We start from the raw sequence: 17,975 nt of genomic DNA on the forward strand, positions 1-17,975 counted from the left end.
GGCTCAAACTCATTTTCGTGAGGTAATTTTACCTCATGAACACACATTAAAAAGGGCGCTTGCGTCGGGAAGTAACGATCTTCCCCTGAGGAGGCCTGGGCTAGGCCCAAATGCATGACAAGAACCTTTTTAAGACCTTAAGTATCTTGATTTGACTAGAATGCATGATACTCATGCACGGGTTAACTTATATATATATATATATATTTCAGTGTTTTTTTTATTGATTACCCATGAATGAGAAGTTTTCTGTTATTTAAGGTTATTTCATGTATCTATTTACTGTATGTTTTTATTTATATTTTTATGTATCCTGGGGTTGTTTATAGCCATAATCATTGTGCATAATAACAAGTGCAAAATATTTACAGTGGAATGGTAAAAATAAATTCAATTACAAAGTGTTTGACATGGCGCTTCCATATTTTTTTTCTGTATAGACTCGTGAAGAGTCTAAAATAAACATTTCCCATAGTGACCACATGATGTCACTGTTGCTGCATAGATGAGTGGTGTGTTCCATATACGAGAGCCAAAAATCCACAATGTTTCTTCCTGTTCAAACCCTAAACATAACCCCACGTGATACTAGTGGTCTATTGCTCATTTTAATAGTGTTTTCTTAACTGTAGCTTTTTTAGTGTATTTTCACCAGCACATAAGACCGATTTATTGTTATTAAAAGTTCGGAAATTATATTTTAGTCTAAATTCAGTGCTCACATCCGCTTTTCAGACCGAAACAATATATATATGAGCCCTAGTAACGTCATATAAAGTCTCGTTAGCTTTTTAAATTATTTATTTAGTGTACAGAATAGTCTAAGATATCGGTTATGGGTCCAGTTTACGAGCAGAGAAACCACAATAATTACAGCTCGATTAAGGAGAATGTGGGTGGCTCTTAGAAGAGCCTTTGTGTTATCTCAGGACAGGAGCAGATTACTTGGCGCTGGTGTACTTGGTGACGGCCTTGGTGCCCTCGGACACGGCGTGCTTGGCCAGCTCTCCCGGTAACAGGAGGCGCACGGCGGTCTGGATCTCCCTGGAGGTGATGGTGGAGCGCTTGTTGTAGTGAGCCAGGCGGGAGGCTTCCCCTGCGATGCGCTCAAAGATGTCATTCACAAAGGAGTTCATGATGCCCATGGCCTTGGAGGAGATGCCGGTATCGGGGTGGACCTGCTTGAGCACCTTGTACACGTAGATGGCGTAACTCTCCTTCCTGCTCTTTCTACGCTTCTTCCCATCTTTCTTCTGGGTCTTGGTCACGGCTTTCTTGGAGCCCTTTTTGGCCGCTGGTGCAGACTTAGCTGGTTCAGGCATTTTCAGTGTAGACTACGCAGAATCTAATAAGCACAACACCCACAACCGCTCTATTTATAGGCAGCCCATGTAAATGAGTCTTACAACCTGCTCTGTGCGCTATTGGAGAGTTGTGTCATGTGATGTGTAGTGACGTCATGCTCCCACCGCAGAAAACCGATTGGTGAATGTCTGAACATGAACGGCATTGGCTGGTCTGAAAGTGGACCAATAACTTATACTGGAGTCTGTCCCTACAGGGTATGAATACAAGACTGAGGGGCGGAGAGTCTAACTTTTATTCTTTGTGATAACTAGAGGTGAGAATGTCAGGACGCGGTAAACAGGGCGGTAAGACTCGGGCTAAGGCCAAGACCCGCTCATCCCGGGCTGGACTCCAGTTCCCGGTCGGCCGTGTACATCGGCTCCTCAGGAAGGGGAACTACGCGCAGCGTGTGGGAGCCGGAGCCCCGGTGTATCTGGCCGCGGTGCTGGAGTATCTGACGGCTGAGATTCTGGAGCTGGCCGGGAACGCCGCCCGCGACAACAAGAAGACCCGCATCATCCCCCGCCACCTCCAGCTGGCAGTGCGCAACGACGAGGAGCTGAACAAGCTGCTGGGTGGGGTGACGATCGCCCAGGGAGGCGTCCTGCCCAACATCCAGGCCGTGCTGCTGCCCAAGAAGACCGAGAGCCACAAGGCGGCTAAGAGCAAGTGAGCTGCAGCCTGAGAATCTCCCCAAACACAAAGGCTCTTTTAAGAGCCCCCACATTGTCCCTGAAGAGCCTCATACACTGTTACTACAGTAGTGTTATTGTCCTAAGTCATCAGCTGTTTCGTAAACCCTTTGTGTATCCGCTGATTTCTTTCCCCCAGAGCCCCGGGCAAATCTATAGGCACCAGTTGTCCACACCCCAGAGAGCTACTGGGAGTCTGGAAGTTCTCTACCACAGCCCGGATCTCATATCTAATAACTCTTATGAAAGATAATGTTGGTGACCACTAAAGTGCCCTTGTGTTTTGTATGTTATGGATGTTACCTCTCGCCTCGGATACTGCGGACCCGCTGGATGTCCATTAACGGCTACTTGTATTCTGGTATCTCACATTCCCTCAGGAGTCCGCTCCCGCCATTACCCACGTCACATATAAGTGTATAGCGGGGGAAGCAGCGATGCTGTCGCTCGTTCTCTGCTCGGCACCGGTAATAGCTCTGAACTCATCTCAATGCTTCCCAGTAACGGATTTTGTTTAAAGATATTTCCCTAAGCAGCGGAGTGTAGGACCCGGTGTAACTGAAGGATGAGGCGCCGCACATGGAGATGGAGGATTAAGTCATAAACTGTACAACTGCCGGTTATTGGGCGGGAGTTTTAAAATCACTAACGGCTGTGCGCTCAGCCAATCAGCGGGAGGCAGAAACCCTCTTCATCCAATGGAGACCCAACTACTTATTACAGGACTTATTCCCCGTCTGCCCCCTCCCGCTGTGTAACACAGTAGTAATACTGCCGTGATATTGTCCTACTACTCAAACCCATTATTATCATAGTAAGCCCGCCCGCCTTTCTTAGACCAGTTAAACCCCTGGGTCAGTTGCAAAAGACATCTGAAAGTACCGAGATAAACACCTTCCGTTGAGCAGAGCGAGGATTCGCTTCCCCCCCGGTCATCTGCTCGGTTAAACACTTCACCGTCTAGGGAAAAACTATAGACACGAGCTGTCCGGAATCAAGGGCTAGTGTGAGCCTGGAAATAACCTGAGAACATCGAGGCTTAGTCTGCTTTGTAACAAGTAGTTGTGGGCTCATCTAATGATGACCATAAGTGTGGATACGAGATCACATTACAGCTCTTTTTAAAAGAGAATGTTGGTGGCTCTTAAAAGAGCCGTTGTGTTTATGATGGTAACAGACTTAAGCCCTCTCCCCCCGGATCCTGCGGGCCAGCTGGATGTCTTTGGGCATGATGGTCACCCTCTTGGCATGGATGGCGCACAGGTTGGTGTCCTCGAAGAGCCCCACCAGATAAGCCTCGCTGGCCTCTTGCAGGGCCATGACGGCCGAGCTCTGGAAGCGCAGGTCGGTCTTGAAGTCCTGGGCGATCTCTCGGACCAGGCGCTGGAAGGGCAGCTTGCGGATCAGCAGCTCGGTGGACTTCTGGTAGCGGCGGATCTCCCTCAGAGCGACGGTTCCGGGCCGGTAACGGTGAGGCTTCTTCACACCGCCGGTAGCTGGAGCGCTCTTCCGGGCAGCTTTGGTGGCGAGCTGCTTGCGGGGAGCCTTCCCGCCGGTAGATTTACGCGCTGTCTGCTTGGTTCTCGCCATCTCTACAAATAAGCTGTCTATAGAAGAATAGGGAATTGATGCCGAAATCGGACTTAAATAGCGAATGAGTCTCACCCTCATTGGCTGCAGTAAGAGACGCCCCCTCCCTACCATTGGTCCATCACGTCGGTCAAAGGTCCACCAATGGCTCTGTAGCTTTGTGTCTACTCTATTATGAGAACGGCAGTGTTTGCTATATACCAAAATTGCTCCTCCCCCCCCGTACTTTATACTGTGTCCCGTCCTCCCCACTCAGAGGGAGCATAATGTCTCCACATCTATTGTAGTGTAATGTATTACTAGAGCGGTCTGTTATATATAATACTCCCACGTCCCCCCAGCGTTACACTGTGTACATGTGCCCCTGTCAGTCGGGATAATCTGTCCCTCTCTCCCGGGAGGTTGTATGAAGTGATATTACTGTGTCAGCTATGTGGATGCGCTGCCTTTATAGGAGGCAAAACGTGCGCTCATCTTACGCTGCGGCTTATGAGACCCCCTTGTACAACGGACATGTAGCTCTGTCGGGAGAAGGTGGTGGCTCTGAAAAGAGCCTTTGTGGTGTAGGGGGAAGTGCGGATCCCGGTTACTTCTTGGGAGCAGCCTTCCTCGGTTTAGCGGCCTTTCTAGCGGGGCTTCTCGCAGGCTTGGCCGCCTTCTTAGCCGGACTCTTGGTCACTTTCTTCGCGGGGCTCTTGGCTGCCTTCTTCGGCTTAGGAGCAGCCTTTGGCTTTTTGGGACTTTTCGCTGCCTTCTTGGCGGCCGCCGCCGGCTTCTGGGCCTTCTTTGGGCTCTTGGACTTAGCCGGGGCCTTCTTGGGGGACTTGACCACTTTCTTGGCCGCCGGTTTCTTGGGCTTGGCCGCAGCCGCTGGCTTCTTCTTAGCCGCCTTCTGCTTGCTCTCCGCCTGTTTCTTGTTCAGCTTGAAGGAGCCGGAGGCGCCGCTGCCTTTCACCTGGATGAGGGTTTCCTTGGTCACCAAACCCTTCAGCGCCACCTTCAGGCGGGTGTTATTCTTCTCCACATCGTACCCGCCGGCAGCCAGAGCCTTCTTCAGGGCGGCCAGAGAAACCCCGCTGCGCTCCTTGGAAGCGGACACTTCTTTCACGATCAGCTCGGACACGCTGGGACCAGAGGCTTTGCTGCTCTTCTTGGCCCCGCTCGCTGCCGGCTTCTTGGGCTGCTTCTTCTTTTTAGCAGCGGGATCCGCTGAGGGCGCAGGAGCTGCGGCTGGAACAGTCTCAGACATCGTACAGGGCGGCGGGAACTAGATTCTAGAACTAAACATCTAGAACAGATGAATCCTTATCATCGTCACTCTGATTCTTATATAGAATCCCAGCTGTGATCTGATAGGTTGCGAGGACAAGTGACGTCTTCCATTCGATTGGCTGATTGCTTGTCACCGCCCACATTCTCCCTTTCAGAGAAGGAGAATATTGGTTTCCTAGTTGTACTTCCAGGAATCCAAAATCGCATAATTTCTATGTATTTGGCAATTTCCAAACACTTGTTATTTCCAGTATAAGTGCTGGAGGAGGTGGTGTTGATGATGAGCATGTGGGGAGCATTATTACACATTTAAAATATATTCCCTCTCAATACCTAAGGTAGCACCAGCTCTAAATATGTCTCTCTGCACCAATCAAACCCCCATTTGTCTATATTATTACCTATGAAAGCACTTTATTGTAAACTTCTAGTATTGTGGGTCACTTCTGCTTCACCCCAGTGTAACCCACTCCTGGGTGTGTTTCATCTTTATGTCCAAATTCAGGGACACAACACATCCTGCTAGCACACTATCTCTGTCTTACACTCCCAAGCCCTGCTGTACCTGAGGCAGCTGTATGTTGTGTCTAACCATTCTCCCAGCTGTAAATCTAGAGCTCTGCATCTGTAATGATCTAAGCTAGTGTGATAGGGCTTATATTGTAATAATTATAGATGCTCAGGCTCGGTTCCCCGAGAACCGAACACTCCCAAACTTATCAGATCCGAGTACCGAGCCGAGCCGCTTCAGTACTTTCACACGCCATCGGAATTGAAAACAAGGCAAAACGTCATTGTTACGTTGTCAGATCTCGCAAGTTTTGGATTGTGTAAGTACTGCCCTCCACGGCGATCCAGCGCCATTTCACAGAGGGACACAGAATTCGTAGCACAGTTCTTGCCAGTCTGTAGAGCACTTTGGCAGCGTCATAGGTAGAATAGAAAGAGGAGGGGGTAGAAGTGTTCTTCAAAGTCTACAGTGAAATTCAGGAGAGCTCCATTGCTCCATTGCTAATTGTCATTGCTGAAATAGAAATAATTAATAGGTTTGGCAGGCTGATCCTTCTAAATCTGCATTCCCATAGTGTTATATAGGTAACACACAAAGAGGAGAGCTCCATTGCTACATTGCTAATTGTCATTGCTGAAATAGAAATAATAGGGCTGGCAGTCTTAGTCTAAATCTGCAGTTACATTTTACTGTACCATAGCTCACTCAGAAACAAGAGAGATGAAAGGTTTCAGTGCTGAAACAGAAATTGTAATAATAGGGCTGTCAGTGTTCTTAAAAGTCTCCAGTGACACTCTACTGTGCCATAGCTCATACAGAAACATGAGGGGTGGCATTGTTCTTTCACTCTTCAGTCTCAGACATGATGATACTAATCCCTCTACCTCATGTGCTAAAGCCTATATTCAAGTGCATAGTGGTTTTAAGTCAGGGAAACTAAAATGAAGATAAAAGCTTATATCTTTGTAAAGAGAAAAACACCTCTCTAATAAAGGTGAAAGTTTACTGTAGAAAAACATAAAATTGCCAACATGCCATTCTACACAAAATATTACCAAGCATACCAGCATCAGCTAGCTCCCTTCCCTCAGCTAGATCTCAGCACCTGCAATCTACACTGTCATCATATTCACCCTCATCAGTGTGTACATCATCTTCAAACGATACTAATTAATCGCCGATGAAATCCACCATCACAGAAGTCTGTGTACTTTGATGTAATTGCCGTTAATGGCCTTCCTCATGGAATTTGTAGTTCATTTTACGGAAGAGCTGTCACGATTTTTAGGCAATTCATTTAGACCAGGCCAAATGTCAAAATGTTGTACAGACTCATCTGTAGCACCACTGGGTGTCTTGGGCAAGAATTAGTTTTTTCCTAGCAGCAATTTCCAGAGAAACTGAAGGAGGAGACGTCACTGTGTCATGTACCACTTGAGCTGTCAGTTTGCTGACCAGGAGCTCATTGCATCTCTTGAGATCTGGGTCAGTTGGAAAGAAAGGAAAGACATAGCTCTTAAACCTAGGATCAAGAATTGCCAAAATGTCTAAGTGTGAAAGTACCCAGGGTACGATACCACTGAGGGCCGCCAATGAGCTCAATGAAATTCACATTCAAGGCCAATCGTACTGTGTATTGATTACAGAGGGCTCCAGGTATATCCTGCTAGGTCGATACAGGTACAAAGAGAGTTTTAAGACACAGCGACATGACACTAAGCCTATCTGGCAGACGGCGTATTGGGAAGCCCCCAAAATTGTTAAAATAATTTAAAAATAAAGGGTTGAGGAGACGCTGACACTTGGAGTAAAAAGGACCAGAACACCACTTTTAACTATCTTTAACTGGACAATCTCTTGACATATTTCTAAATTAGCCGACAGGTGCCGGTTATGTGTATACCTTGACTTTGAGTAAAGGTTCTTTGTAAATTCCCTTAATCAATCTTTATCACTCCATTTAGGCTGTACAAATGATGTCCTTTGAGATGAAAAATGCCCGAGGTACCATTCCAGCGGATGGTGACGGCATCCTGGGGTACATGAAAGGTTTATGCTTATGATGAAGTCAGTGCAAGCACAAGAGATTTGTCATGGTGTATTGTCACTGCTTGGAAGCAGGGTTATTGGTGTGTATGTTTTTCCCTAGGATCCACACATATTACTTAGTGCACTGTTAGAAATGTAACAGTATATTATTGTGCTTATTTTCTTATTTTGATCTGTTTGCAAAACAATGTTGGAGAAGCGACAATCTCACAATTGGTCGAATATCTTATTAATGCAAAGTGCCAGGAGGAATCATGATGCATATTTTCGACATTGTTGGTATACAGCGATCTTAATCGCTAAAAGGAACATTTCCACAAAACAAGAAGGTTAGTTTCCACTGTATAAATGAAAAGTTGGTGTTTTAGTGATATCGCCTTATGTTTCTGAAAATGGACTTTTATTGATTCACTGCATTTGGATTTAGGATTTATCCTAAATTCAATTTCATGGATTTCTAGTATAGAATTTAAAAACAACCACTGTGGTATTAAATAGTACTTTATAATCACTGTCTCTTAACACCAAGGCTATGGTAATTTTTCAGCAGCATGCAGCTTAGTCACACACTGTATTAGTAAGAAGGAGATGAGAACTGAAATGAAATTAGATCGTAAGCAGTACACTGCTAAGACTAGAAGCGGGAATTTTAAAATCACTAACGGCTGTTCGATCAGCCAATCAGCGGCAAAGAGAATAAGCCCACATTCACTCTGAACTGAAGCTGTCGCCTCGTCACAGGACACGCCCCCTACCTCTGTCCCCTTTTAGGTCCGCTCCAGCTGTATATAAGTAGGATGCCGCGCGATGTCTTTGTTAGTAGTTTTCTGTAATCTGTTCGATCATGTCAGGTCGTGGTAAAGGAGGGAAGGGACTCGGGAAAGGCGGCGCTAAGAGGCACAGGAAGGTGCTCCGTGATAACATCCAGGGAATCACCAAGCCGGCCATCCGCCGTCTAGCTCGCAGGGGAGGTGTGAAGCGCATCTCTGGGCTCATCTACGAGGAGACCCGCGGGGTCCTTAAGGTGTTCTTGGAGAATGTGATCCGTGATGCCGTCACCTACACCGAGCACGCTAAGAGGAAGACGGTCACCGCTATGGATGTGGTGTATGCCCTGAAACGTCAGGGCCGCACCCTGTATGGCTTCGGAGGCTGATTCCCTTTCCTGTCTGTCCCGCTACACAACACAAAGGCTCTTCTAAGAGCCGCCACCATGTCTTATAAAGAGCTGTACTCTGCTGCTACTAGTATGTAAGGGGGTAACAATATGCTACAAAGGTGTCTTATTCGTACTGACTAAATGATTATACGGTATTGCCGTCGACGGCTTGTTCTCCCATAGAAAGCAACTTAACGTAACTATTTAAGCGTATGTTGTTATATGATCATACACTAAGCCAGGAGATTATAGTGTAAGCGGCTTAGTGAATAAGTGAGGATAGATCAGTTGCTGTTGTACGTTCCCCGCCTCTCTGAGCTTATCCCGCGGTTTCCTGGAGAATGAGATCCGTGAGGAGAGTAAGAGCCGGGGCTGTAACGCAGCTTCTCCTCCTACACTTCTATTATCTGATAATTTAGTGTCTCGGTGTATTGTAGCGATTGGACGTTACTTATGGAAGCACGGAGACCGCCAGACAGCATGTGGGAGGACAGAGCCTTAGTGGGACACATATGTACAGGTTGTTCTAGCCCAGGCAGGGAGAATGTGGGCGGCTCCTAGAAGAGCCTTTGTGTTCTCTCAGGACAGGAGCAGATTACTCGGCGCCCTCGGACACATTCAGTGCTCACATCCGCTTTTCAGAATGAAACATCTATACAGCCCCAATAACTTCATATAACAAGTCTCGTCTGCTGTTTAATCTGTTATTAGCGTAAATAATAATTTAACTTACTGGTTATGGGTCCAGTTTATGAGCAGAGAAACCACAATAATTACAGCTCGATTAAGGAGAATGTGGGTGGCTCTTAGAAGAGCCTTTGTGTTATCTCAGGACAGGAGCAGGTTACTTGGCGCTGGTGTACTTGGTGACGGCCTTGGTGCCCTCGGACACGGCGTGCTTGGCCAGCTCTCCCGGTAACAGGAGGCGCACGGCGGTCTGGATCTCCCTGGAGGTGATGGTGGAGCGCTTGTTGTAGTGAGCCAGGCGGGAGGCTTCCCCTGCGATGCGCTCAAAGATGTCATTCACAAAGGAGTTCATGATGCCCATGGCCTTGGAGGAGATGCCGGTATCGGGGTGAACCTGCTTGAGCACCTTGTACACGTAGATGGCGTAACTCTCCTTCCTGCTCTTTCTACGCTTCTTCCCATCTTTCTTCTGGGTCTTGGTCACGGCTTTCTTGGAGCCCTTTTTGGCCGCTGGTGCAGACTTAGCTAGTTCAGGCATTATCAGTGTAGACTACGCAGAATCTAATAAGCACAACACCCACAACCGCTCTATTTATAGGCAGCCCATGTAAATGAGTCTTACAACCTGCTCTGTGCGCTATTGGAGAGTTGTGTCATGTGATGTGTAGTGACGTCATGCTCCCACCGCAGAAAACCGATTGGTGAATGTCTGAACATGAACGGCATTGGCTGGTCTGAAAGCGGACCAATAACTTATACTGGAGTCTGTCCCTACAGGGTATAAATACAAGACTGAGGGGGCGGAGAGTCTAACTTTTATTCTTTGTGAGATATAGAAGTGATTATGTCAGGACGCGGTAAACAGGGCGGTAAGACTCGGGCTAAGGCCAAGACCCGCTCATCCCGGGCTGGACTCCAGTTCCCGGTCGGCCGTGTACATCGGCTCCTCAGGAAGGGGAACTACGCGCAGCGTGTGGGAGCCGGAGCCCCGGTGTATCTGGCCGCGGTGCTGGAGTATCTGACGGCTGAGATTCTGGAGCTGGCCGGGAACGCCGCCCGCGACAACAAGAAGACCCGCATCATCCCCCGCCACCTCCAGCTGGCAGTGCGCAACGACGAGGAGCTGAACAAGCTGCTGGGTGGGGTGACGATCGCCCAGGGAGGCGTCCTGCCCAACATCCAGGCCGTGCTGCTGCCCAAGAAGACCGAGAGCCACAAGGCAGCTAAGAGCAAGTGAGCTGCAGCCTGAGAATCTCCCCAAACACAAAGGCTCTTTTAAGAGCCCCCACATTGTCCCTGAAGAGCCTCATACACTGTTACTACAGTAGTGTTATTGTCCCAAGAATTTATCTGTTTCGTAAACCCTTTGTGTATGTAATAAGTCAGTTTCCCCCAGAGCCCCGGGCAAATCTATAGGCACCAGTTGTCCACAACCCAGAGAGCTACTGGGAGTCTGGAAGTTCTCTACCACAGCCCGGATCTCATAGCTAATAACTCTTATGAGAGATAATGTTGGTGACCACTAAAGTGCCCTTGTGTTTTGTATGTTATGGATGTTACCTCTCGCCTCGGATACTGCGGACCCGCTGGATGTCCATTAACGGCTACTTGTATTCTGGTATCTCACATTCCCTCAGGAGTCCGCTCCCGCCATTACCCACGTCACATATAAGTGTATAGCGGGGGAAGCAGCGATGCTGTCGCTCGCTCTCTGCTCGGCAGCAGTAATAGCTCTGAACTCATCTCAATACTTCCCAGTAACGGATTTTGGTTAAAGATATTTTCCTGAGCAGCGGAGTGTAGGACCCGGTGTAACTGAAGGATGAGGCGCCGCACATGGAGATGGAGGATTAAGTCATAAGCTGCACAACTGCCGGTTATTGGGCGGGAGTTTTAAAATCACTAACGGCTGTGCGCTCAGCCAATCAGCGGGAGGCAGAAACCCTCTTCATCCAATGGAGACCCAACTACTTATTACAGGACATCTTCCTCGTCTGCCCCCTCCCGCTGTGTAACACAGTAGTAATACTGCCGTCATATTGTCCTACTACTCAGACCCATTATTATCATAGTAAGCCCGCCCGCCTTTCTTTCCTTAGACCAGTTACACCCCTGGGTCAGTTGCAAAATACATGTGAAAGTACCGAGATAAACACCTTCCGTTGAGCAGAGCGAGGATTCGCTTCCCCAGGTCATCTGCTCGGTTAAACACTTCACCGTCTACTGTACAACTATATACACGATCTGTCCGGAATCAAGGACTAGTGTAAGCCTGGAAATAACCTGAGAACATCGAGGCTTAGTCTGCTTTGTAACAAGTAGTTGTGGGCTCATCTAATGATGACCATAAGTGTGGATACGAGATCAAATTACAGCTCTTTTAAAACGAGAATGTTGGTGGCTCTTAAAAGAGCCGTTGTGTTTTTGATGGTAACAGATTTACGCCCTCTCCCCTCGGATCCTGCGGGCCAGCTGGATGTCTTTGGGCATGATAGTCACCCTCTTGGCATGGATGGCGCACAGGTTGGTGTCCTCGAAGAGCCCCACCAGATAAGCCTCGCTGGCCTCTTGCAGGGCCATGACGGCCGAGCTCTGGAAGCGCAGGTCGGTCTTGAAGTCCTGGGCGATCTCTCGGACCAGGCGCTGGAAGGGCAGCTTGCGGATCAGCAGCTCGGTGGACTTCTGGTAGCGGCGGATCTCCCTCAGAGCGACGGTTCCGGGCCGGTAACGGTGAGGCTTCTTCACACCGCCGGTAGCTGGAGCGCTCTTCCGGGCAGCTTTGGTGGCCAGCTGCTTGCGGGGAGCCTTCCCGCCGGTAGATTTACGCGCTGTCTGCTTGGTTCTCGCCATCTCTACAAATAAGCTGTCTATAGAAGAATAGGGAATCGATGCCGAAATCGGACTTATATAGCGAATGAGTCTCACCCTCATTGGCTGCAGTAAGAGACGCCCCCTCCCTACCATTGGTCCATCACGTCGGTCAAAGGTCCACCAATGGCTCTGTAGCTTTGTGTCTACTCTATTATGAGAACGGCAGTGTTTGCTATATTCCAAAATTGCTCCTCCCCCCCCGTACTTTATACTGTGTCCCCGTCCTCCCCACTCAGAGGGAGCATAATGTCTCCCACATCTATTGTAGTGTAATGTATTACTAGAGCGGTCTGTTATATATAATACTCCCACGTCCCCCCAGCGTTACACTGTGTACATGTGCCCCTGTCAGTCGGGATAATCTGCCCCTCTCTCCCGGGAGGTTGTATGAAGTGATATTACTGTGTCAGCTATGTGGATGCGCTGCCTTTATAGGAGGCAAAACGTGCGCTCATCTTACGCTGCGGCTTATGAGACCCCCCTTGTACAACGGACATGTAGCTCTGTCGGGAGAAGGTGGTGGCTCTGAAAAGAGCCTTTGTGGGGTAGGGGGAAGTGCGGATCCCGGTTACTTCTTGGGAGCAGCCTTCCTCGGTTTAGCGGCCTTTCTAGCGGGGCTTCTCGCAGGCTTGGCCGCCTTCTTAGCCGGACTCTTGGTCACTTTCTTCGCGGGGCTCTTGGCTGCCTTCTTCGGCTTAGGAGCAGCCTTTGGCTTTTTGGGACTTTTCGCTGCCTTCTTGGCGGCTGCCGCCGGCTTCTGGGCCTTCTTTGGGCTCTTGGACTTAGCCGGGGCCTTCTTGGGGGACTTGACCACTTTCTTGGCCGCCGGTTTCTTGGGCTTGGCCGCAGCCGCTGGCTTCTTCTTAGCCGCCTTCTGCTTGCTCTCCGCCTGTTTCTTGTTCAGCTTGAAGGAGCCAGAGGCGCCGCTGCCTTTCACCTGGATGAGGGTTTCCTTGGTCACCAAACCCTTCAGCGCCACCTTCAGGCGGGTGTTATTCTTCTCCACATCGTACCCGCCGGCAGCCAGAGCCTTCTTCAGGGCGGCCAGAGAAACCCCGCTGCGCTCCTTGGAAGCGGACACTTCTTTCACGATCAGCTCGGACACGCTGGGACCAGAGGCTTTGCTGCTCTTCTTGGCTCCGCTCGCTGCCGGCTTCTTGGGCTGCTTCTTCTTTTTAGCAGCGGGATCCGCTGAGGGCGCAGGAGCTGCGGCTGGAGCAGTCTCAGACATCGTACAGGGCGGCGGGAACTAGACTCTAGAACTAAACATCTAGAACAGATGAATCCTTATCATCGTCACTCTGATTCTTATATAGAATCCCAGCTGTGATCTGATAGGTTGCGAGGACAAGTGACGTCTTCCATTCGATTGGCTGATTGCTTGTCACCGCCCACATTCTCCCTTTCAGAGAAGGAGAATATTGGTTTCCTAGTTGTACTTTCAGGAGTCCAAAATCGCACAATTTCTATGTATTTGGCAATTTCCAAACACTTGTTATTTCCAGTATAAGTGCTGGAGGAGGTGGTGTTGATGATGAGCATGTGGGGAGCATAATTACACATTTAGGATATATTCCCTTACAATGCCTAAGGTTGCACCAGCTCTAAATATGTCTTTCTGCACCGATCAAACCCCCATTTGTCTATATTATTACCTATGAAAGCACTTTATTGTAAACTTATAGTATTGTGGGACACTTCTGCTTCACCCCAGTGTAACCCACTCCTGGGTGTGTTTCATCTTTATGTCCAGATTCAGGTACACAACACCTCCTGCTAGCACACTATCTCTGTCTTACACTCCCAAGCCCTGCTGTACCTGAGGCAGCTGTATGTTGTGTCTAACCATTCTCCCAGCTGTAAATCTAGAGCTCTGCATCTGTAATGATCTAAGCTAGTGTGATAGGGCTTATATTGTAATAATTATAGATGCTCAGGCTCGGTTCCCCGAGAACCGAACACTCCCAAACTTAGCAGATCCGAGTACCGAGCCGAGCCGCTTCGGTACTTTAACACGCCATCGGAATTGAAAACAAGGCAAAACGTCATTGTTATGTTGTCGGATCTCGCGAGTTTTGGATTGTATAAGTACTGCCCTCCACAGCGATCCAGCGCCATTTCACAGAGGGACACAGAATTCGTAGCACAGTTCTTGCCAGTCTGTAGAGCACTTTGGCAGCGTCATAGGTAGAATAGAAAGGGGAGGGGGTAGAAGTGTTCTTCAAAGTCTACAGTGAACTTCTAGAGAGCTCCATTGCTAATTTTCATTTATGAAATAGAAAGAATTAATAGGTCTGGCAGGCTTGGTCTTCTAAATCTGCAGTCCCATAATGTACAGTGTTATATAGCTAACACGCAAAGAGGAGAGCTCTATTGCTCATTGTCATTGCTGAAATGCAAATACTAGGGCTGGCAGACTTGGTCTTCTAAATCTGCAGTCACATTGTACTGTGTTATATAGGTAACACACAAAGAGGAGAGCTCCATTGCTCCATTGCTAATTGTCATGGCTGAAATAGAAATAATAGGACTGGCAGTCTGTTATGGCTAGCAGTGTCTTTCCCGTAGAGACTGGTTATGCTCACAGGTACTCGGATGCCCCCAGGTCTTACAGTCAGTGCAGTACAAGTTTATGTTCACACGGCAGCGTACAGGTCCTGGAGGTAATACACGGAGTAGGGACAGGCCAGAGATCTGCTGACCGGACCGAGCACGGGTGGTGCGCGGCGACAGGGAATCTCAAGCGTGCCAGGAGCAAAAAAACGGGACGAAGGCACCGGAAGTGACGTCCCGACGTCTATTTTCTTATATGCAATTTCATGCACACAGCTGTACTTGCTTGTAATCAGCTTTAAGTATCAAAGGACACTTTGGGGCATATTCAATTAGCTTTCCGGTTCGCGGGATCGTGCCGGAACGACCCGCAAAGTCAATCCACGGTACCGCAATAACGTGGATTTTCGTTCGCGCCCCATAGGGCTGCGTACGAAAATCCGCGTTATTGCGGTACCGTATTACCGGCAATACTTCTCAGGTTTCACGGTAACGCGCGTTACCGCAAACCGGAAAGCTAATTGAATATGCCCCTTTGGTTTTTTTTTTACATTATCAAGAGCTATATGACTATATGATATAGATTTCCTCTGAAGAAATTGCTGTGACAGCAAAGAAACGCATTAGGACTACGCAGATTGGAGGAAAATCAGTGGCAATTGTTCACATAGTGACCTACGCTAGTGGACAGACTACGATATATCTCTGGATTGGATCCCCTCATATATCACGGTGTCCCAGCTCGGAGCTTCTGGTCAAGTTTCCGCAGGAGTCTCAATCACAGTGGGGGTTACTAAATCCATGAACAGTTCAACGGGTTAATCCCGTGTCAGATCAATATGTGACCATAGCTGTTTCCTTTACATTAAGAACTATAAGTTTGTTCCAATTATATGATTATCATCTTATGCTCCAGAACCCGGTATTTGAACTTTTGGCACAACGGTGCTGCTATCTTTGGGCTTCTATTACCATCGTTCTGTGCAGTGACTTTCTAATGAGCTCTTAATATTACTGATAATAGCTGATTTGGTTGATATAATAACAACTATCTGATTAAGGCTCATGGTGTTTTGTGCTGATTTTATTTGTTAAGTTTCGTATTTTTATTGTCATGAGATATAACTGAAGAATCTACACTGAATTATCTATATTGTGTGCATTACATAAATTGTTATATTTGTATTTTACTTTTCAGCATTGTGTGTTTATTATTGATCAGATCCAGCACTGTCTTTATTTCGATTTTCACAGGGTGCCTGATGCCATCTGAAGATTTAAAGGGGGCTATGACGGGAGCAAAGTCAAATAAAAGATTGTGCTGCTGTGGACCCCCTCTCATTGGTAAAAATGTCCCGGAATCTGTAAGTAAAACCATTTTTAAATGTTGCCATTTGGTCACGTCAGGAACATGTGGATGTAGTAACTTATTGGTGTTACATGTGAAGTTCTGGTTAAGAAGAGATGTACCACAGGACACTAGCACCATATCTGTGTTGTCCATCCCAAGCCAGAAGCCTGAGGCAGCAGTCACTAAATGACACTCGGGTTAACTTATGAACTATAATAACTTCAGCATGCCATTTTAATTCCTATTGTCTGACAAGTGATCACTCTATTATCTCCTTAAGTTCCAAACAAGATCCTCACGAGCAAGAACAGAAGGGTGTATAGAACTAAACAGAATACTCCCTCTTCTCTAGTAACTTCCCGAAATATAAGTGTCTCCCCATACAGATACAGACCTGACAAGGGGATGTTTCTCCAATAATTAACCGCCCCAGGGACCTTGGAAATTGAGGGGGGGGGGGGGGGGGGGGGTATAAAATGATGGTGTAAACAACAGAAAGGGTTGAACATTTTGTGACAGAGCTGGCTGGAGGATATGGTTCTGCTACATTATCCTAATTACTGTACAGGGAAAAGAGGAGTGTTGAAGCCAACACTGCTGTCCTATGGTGTAGAAAGATGTTCCCACTAAAAGCAGGCTGATGATTGGTCAGGCAGCTGCCAAGTGTGGCAGGAATCCGTGGAGTTTCCCTGTTCGCCTGTGAAACGTTTATCCTTAGTCAGTGACTGTTGTTCATATGTGTATTGTTACATATATATATATGAAAATAAGGGTCAGAGCAAGTTTTCTGCCCTCTCTCCCCATTTTCCTTTATTTTCATCTTAATATTTTAATAAAAACAAAGTAGTAAAAATAATAATAAATATAGATATAAATTTATTATTTTTCAGAGGGTCTTAGCAGCAGATGATACCCTAAACACCCATATATTCTTGTCTAACATCATATCATGTGTAACACTCTATCCTTTTATGTAATTTTGAGACATGTTCCATAAAATAACCAATAACAGGTTAATCAGTATCAGTCTATGTGCTTTTTCACGTAGACACATGCATAGTTTCCCTTTACAAGGCAGCGCCGCTTTAAATTTAAGCGCTGAAGACGGCAAACTCGCGGGAGTTCAACAATCCGGAGGTTAATACATTTACCCCCTGGAATGCAAAGAATGGTGTGGAGTCTGTACTCTAGTGATAGTGTAGGTTGTGGGCAAATTATACCCATGGGAGGAAGTCCACCCTGTCCTCCTTGTTGCCCTAGATGTACATGCTTTGTTTTGAGGTCCAGGTTTGCCCACTCCGTCTGGTCATTAGAATGAGGGTGACATGCAAAGGAAAGGTTCAGTTCTATGCCCACCTGTCAGCAAAAGGCCTCCACAACTGGGATATGATCTTGGTGTCCCTACCTGATGTAATGCCTTGTGGAAGCTATGGAGTCAGAATTAGTCACGAATGAAGACTTGTGACAATTCTGTGGCAGATGGTATGTCCTTGACGGATACAAAGTGGGTCACCTTAGTGAACTGGTCCACTACAACCCAGATTGCGTTATATCCTTTAGATGCAGTGCAGTAATAAAACCCATGCAAATACTGTACCAAGGTTGACTTGGGATGGGGAGGGGGCGCAGGGGCCCTTGGGGCTTCATCCTGAGAATCTTGTGTTGGCAGGACTGTGTTTCTACTTGTGACCATTGTGCCCATCTTTCGTGAGAGTAGGCCACCAGAAAGATCTGGAGAGGAAGGGGGTCATTTTCCATGTCCTGGGGTATCGCAAAAATTGTGATGTATGTGTCCAGGGGAGTAATCTGGGCCTCAACCAAGCTGGTGCGAACGGGCTTCCGAAGGGAACTCCTGTCAGGAAGGTATATGTGTTATAGTTCTATTTATGGGGA

General features: G+C 47.5%; 9 protein-coding genes across 9 annotated transcripts in view; 3 read left to right on the forward strand and 6 right to left on the reverse strand.

The window, feature by feature from the left end:
• LOC142159987 (histone H2A type 1-like) overlaps positions 1-2,531 on the forward strand; it is a 154,255-nt gene extending 151,724 nt beyond the window's left edge. Inside the window, exon 2 of the mRNA XM_075214902.1 lies at positions 1,622-2,531. Coding sequence (XP_075071003.1) covers positions 1,628-2,020 — 393 coding nt within the window. The 5' untranslated portion in view covers positions 1,622-1,627 and the 3' untranslated portion in view covers positions 2,021-2,531. The remainder of the gene's footprint in view (positions 1-1,621) is intronic.
• LOC142160004 (histone H2B 1.1) lies at positions 784-1,479 on the reverse strand. Its single transcript, XM_075214921.1, has one exon. It carries the CDS (start codon positions 1,320-1,322, stop codon positions 942-944), a length of 381 nt encoding a protein of 126 aa, XP_075071022.1. The 5' UTR covers positions 1,323-1,479; the 3' UTR covers positions 784-941.
• Positions 2,532-3,218: 687 nt separating the features above from the next.
• LOC142095443 (histone H3) lies at positions 3,219-3,629 on the reverse strand. The gene has a single exon (XM_075178389.1). The coding sequence runs from the start codon at positions 3,627-3,629 to the stop codon at positions 3,219-3,221; it is 411 nt and encodes a 136-aa protein (XP_075034490.1).
• A 277-nt stretch (positions 3,630-3,906) lies between these two features.
• LOC142159971 (histone H1.10-like) lies at positions 3,907-4,878 on the reverse strand. The gene has a single exon (XM_075214883.1). The coding sequence runs from the start codon at positions 4,876-4,878 to the stop codon at positions 4,216-4,218; it is 663 nt and encodes a 220-aa protein (XP_075070984.1). The 3' UTR covers positions 3,907-4,215.
• Positions 4,879-8,305: 3,427 nt separating this feature from the next.
• LOC142095445 (histone H4) lies at positions 8,306-8,617 on the forward strand. The gene has a single exon (XM_075178390.1). The coding sequence runs from the start codon at positions 8,306-8,308 to the stop codon at positions 8,615-8,617; it is 312 nt and encodes a 103-aa protein (XP_075034491.1).
• A 799-nt stretch (positions 8,618-9,416) lies between these two features.
• On the reverse strand, positions 9,417-9,845 carry LOC142160010 (histone H2B 1.1-like). The gene has a single exon (XM_075214928.1). The coding sequence runs from the start codon at positions 9,843-9,845 to the stop codon at positions 9,465-9,467; it is 381 nt and encodes a 126-aa protein (XP_075071029.1). The 3' UTR covers positions 9,417-9,464.
• Positions 9,846-10,120: 275 nt separating this feature from the next.
• LOC142159988 (histone H2A type 1-like) lies at positions 10,121-10,595 on the forward strand. The gene has a single exon (XM_075214903.1). It carries the CDS (start codon positions 10,152-10,154, stop codon positions 10,542-10,544), a length of 393 nt encoding a protein of 130 aa, XP_075071004.1. The 5' UTR covers positions 10,121-10,151; the 3' UTR covers positions 10,545-10,595.
• Positions 10,596-11,746: 1,151 nt separating this feature from the next.
• LOC142095446 (histone H3) lies at positions 11,747-12,157 on the reverse strand. The gene has a single exon (XM_075178391.1). The coding sequence runs from the start codon at positions 12,155-12,157 to the stop codon at positions 11,747-11,749; it is 411 nt and encodes a 136-aa protein (XP_075034492.1).
• Positions 12,158-12,729: 572 nt separating this feature from the next.
• Positions 12,730-13,444, reverse strand: LOC142159973 (histone H1.10-like). The gene has a single exon (XM_075214885.1). The coding sequence runs from the start codon at positions 13,407-13,409 to the stop codon at positions 12,747-12,749; it is 663 nt and encodes a 220-aa protein (XP_075070986.1). The 5' UTR covers positions 13,410-13,444; the 3' UTR covers positions 12,730-12,746.
• Positions 13,445-17,975: the final 4,531 nt, after the last annotated feature.

Source organism: Mixophyes fleayi, chromosome 6 (assembly GCF_038048845.1).
Source record: "Mixophyes fleayi isolate aMixFle1 chromosome 6, aMixFle1.hap1, whole genome shotgun sequence".
In the NCBI taxonomy this organism is placed as follows: domain Eukaryota; kingdom Metazoa; phylum Chordata; class Amphibia; order Anura; family Limnodynastidae; genus Mixophyes; species Mixophyes fleayi.

Coding starts and splice junctions, on each gene's coding strand:
- LOC142160010 (XM_075214928.1), bottom strand. CDS start 9,845: ATGCCTGAACTAGCTAAGTCTGCACCAGCGGCCAAAAAGGGCTCCAAG.
- LOC142095446 (XM_075178391.1), bottom strand. CDS start 12,157: ATGGCGAGAACCAAGCAGACAGCGCGTAAATCTACCGGCGGGAAGGCT.
- LOC142095445 (XM_075178390.1), top strand. CDS start 8,306: ATGTCAGGTCGTGGTAAAGGAGGGAAGGGACTCGGGAAAGGCGGCGCT.
- LOC142160004 (XM_075214921.1), bottom strand. CDS start 1,322: ATGCCTGAACCAGCTAAGTCTGCACCAGCGGCCAAAAAGGGCTCCAAG.
- LOC142159988 (XM_075214903.1), top strand. CDS start 10,152: ATGTCAGGACGCGGTAAACAGGGCGGTAAGACTCGGGCTAAGGCCAAG.
- LOC142159971 (XM_075214883.1), bottom strand. CDS start 4,878: ATGTCTGAGACTGTTCCAGCCGCAGCTCCTGCGCCCTCAGCGGATCCC.
- LOC142159973 (XM_075214885.1), bottom strand. CDS start 13,409: ATGTCTGAGACTGCTCCAGCCGCAGCTCCTGCGCCCTCAGCGGATCCC.
- LOC142095443 (XM_075178389.1), bottom strand. CDS start 3,629: ATGGCGAGAACCAAGCAGACAGCGCGTAAATCTACCGGCGGGAAGGCT.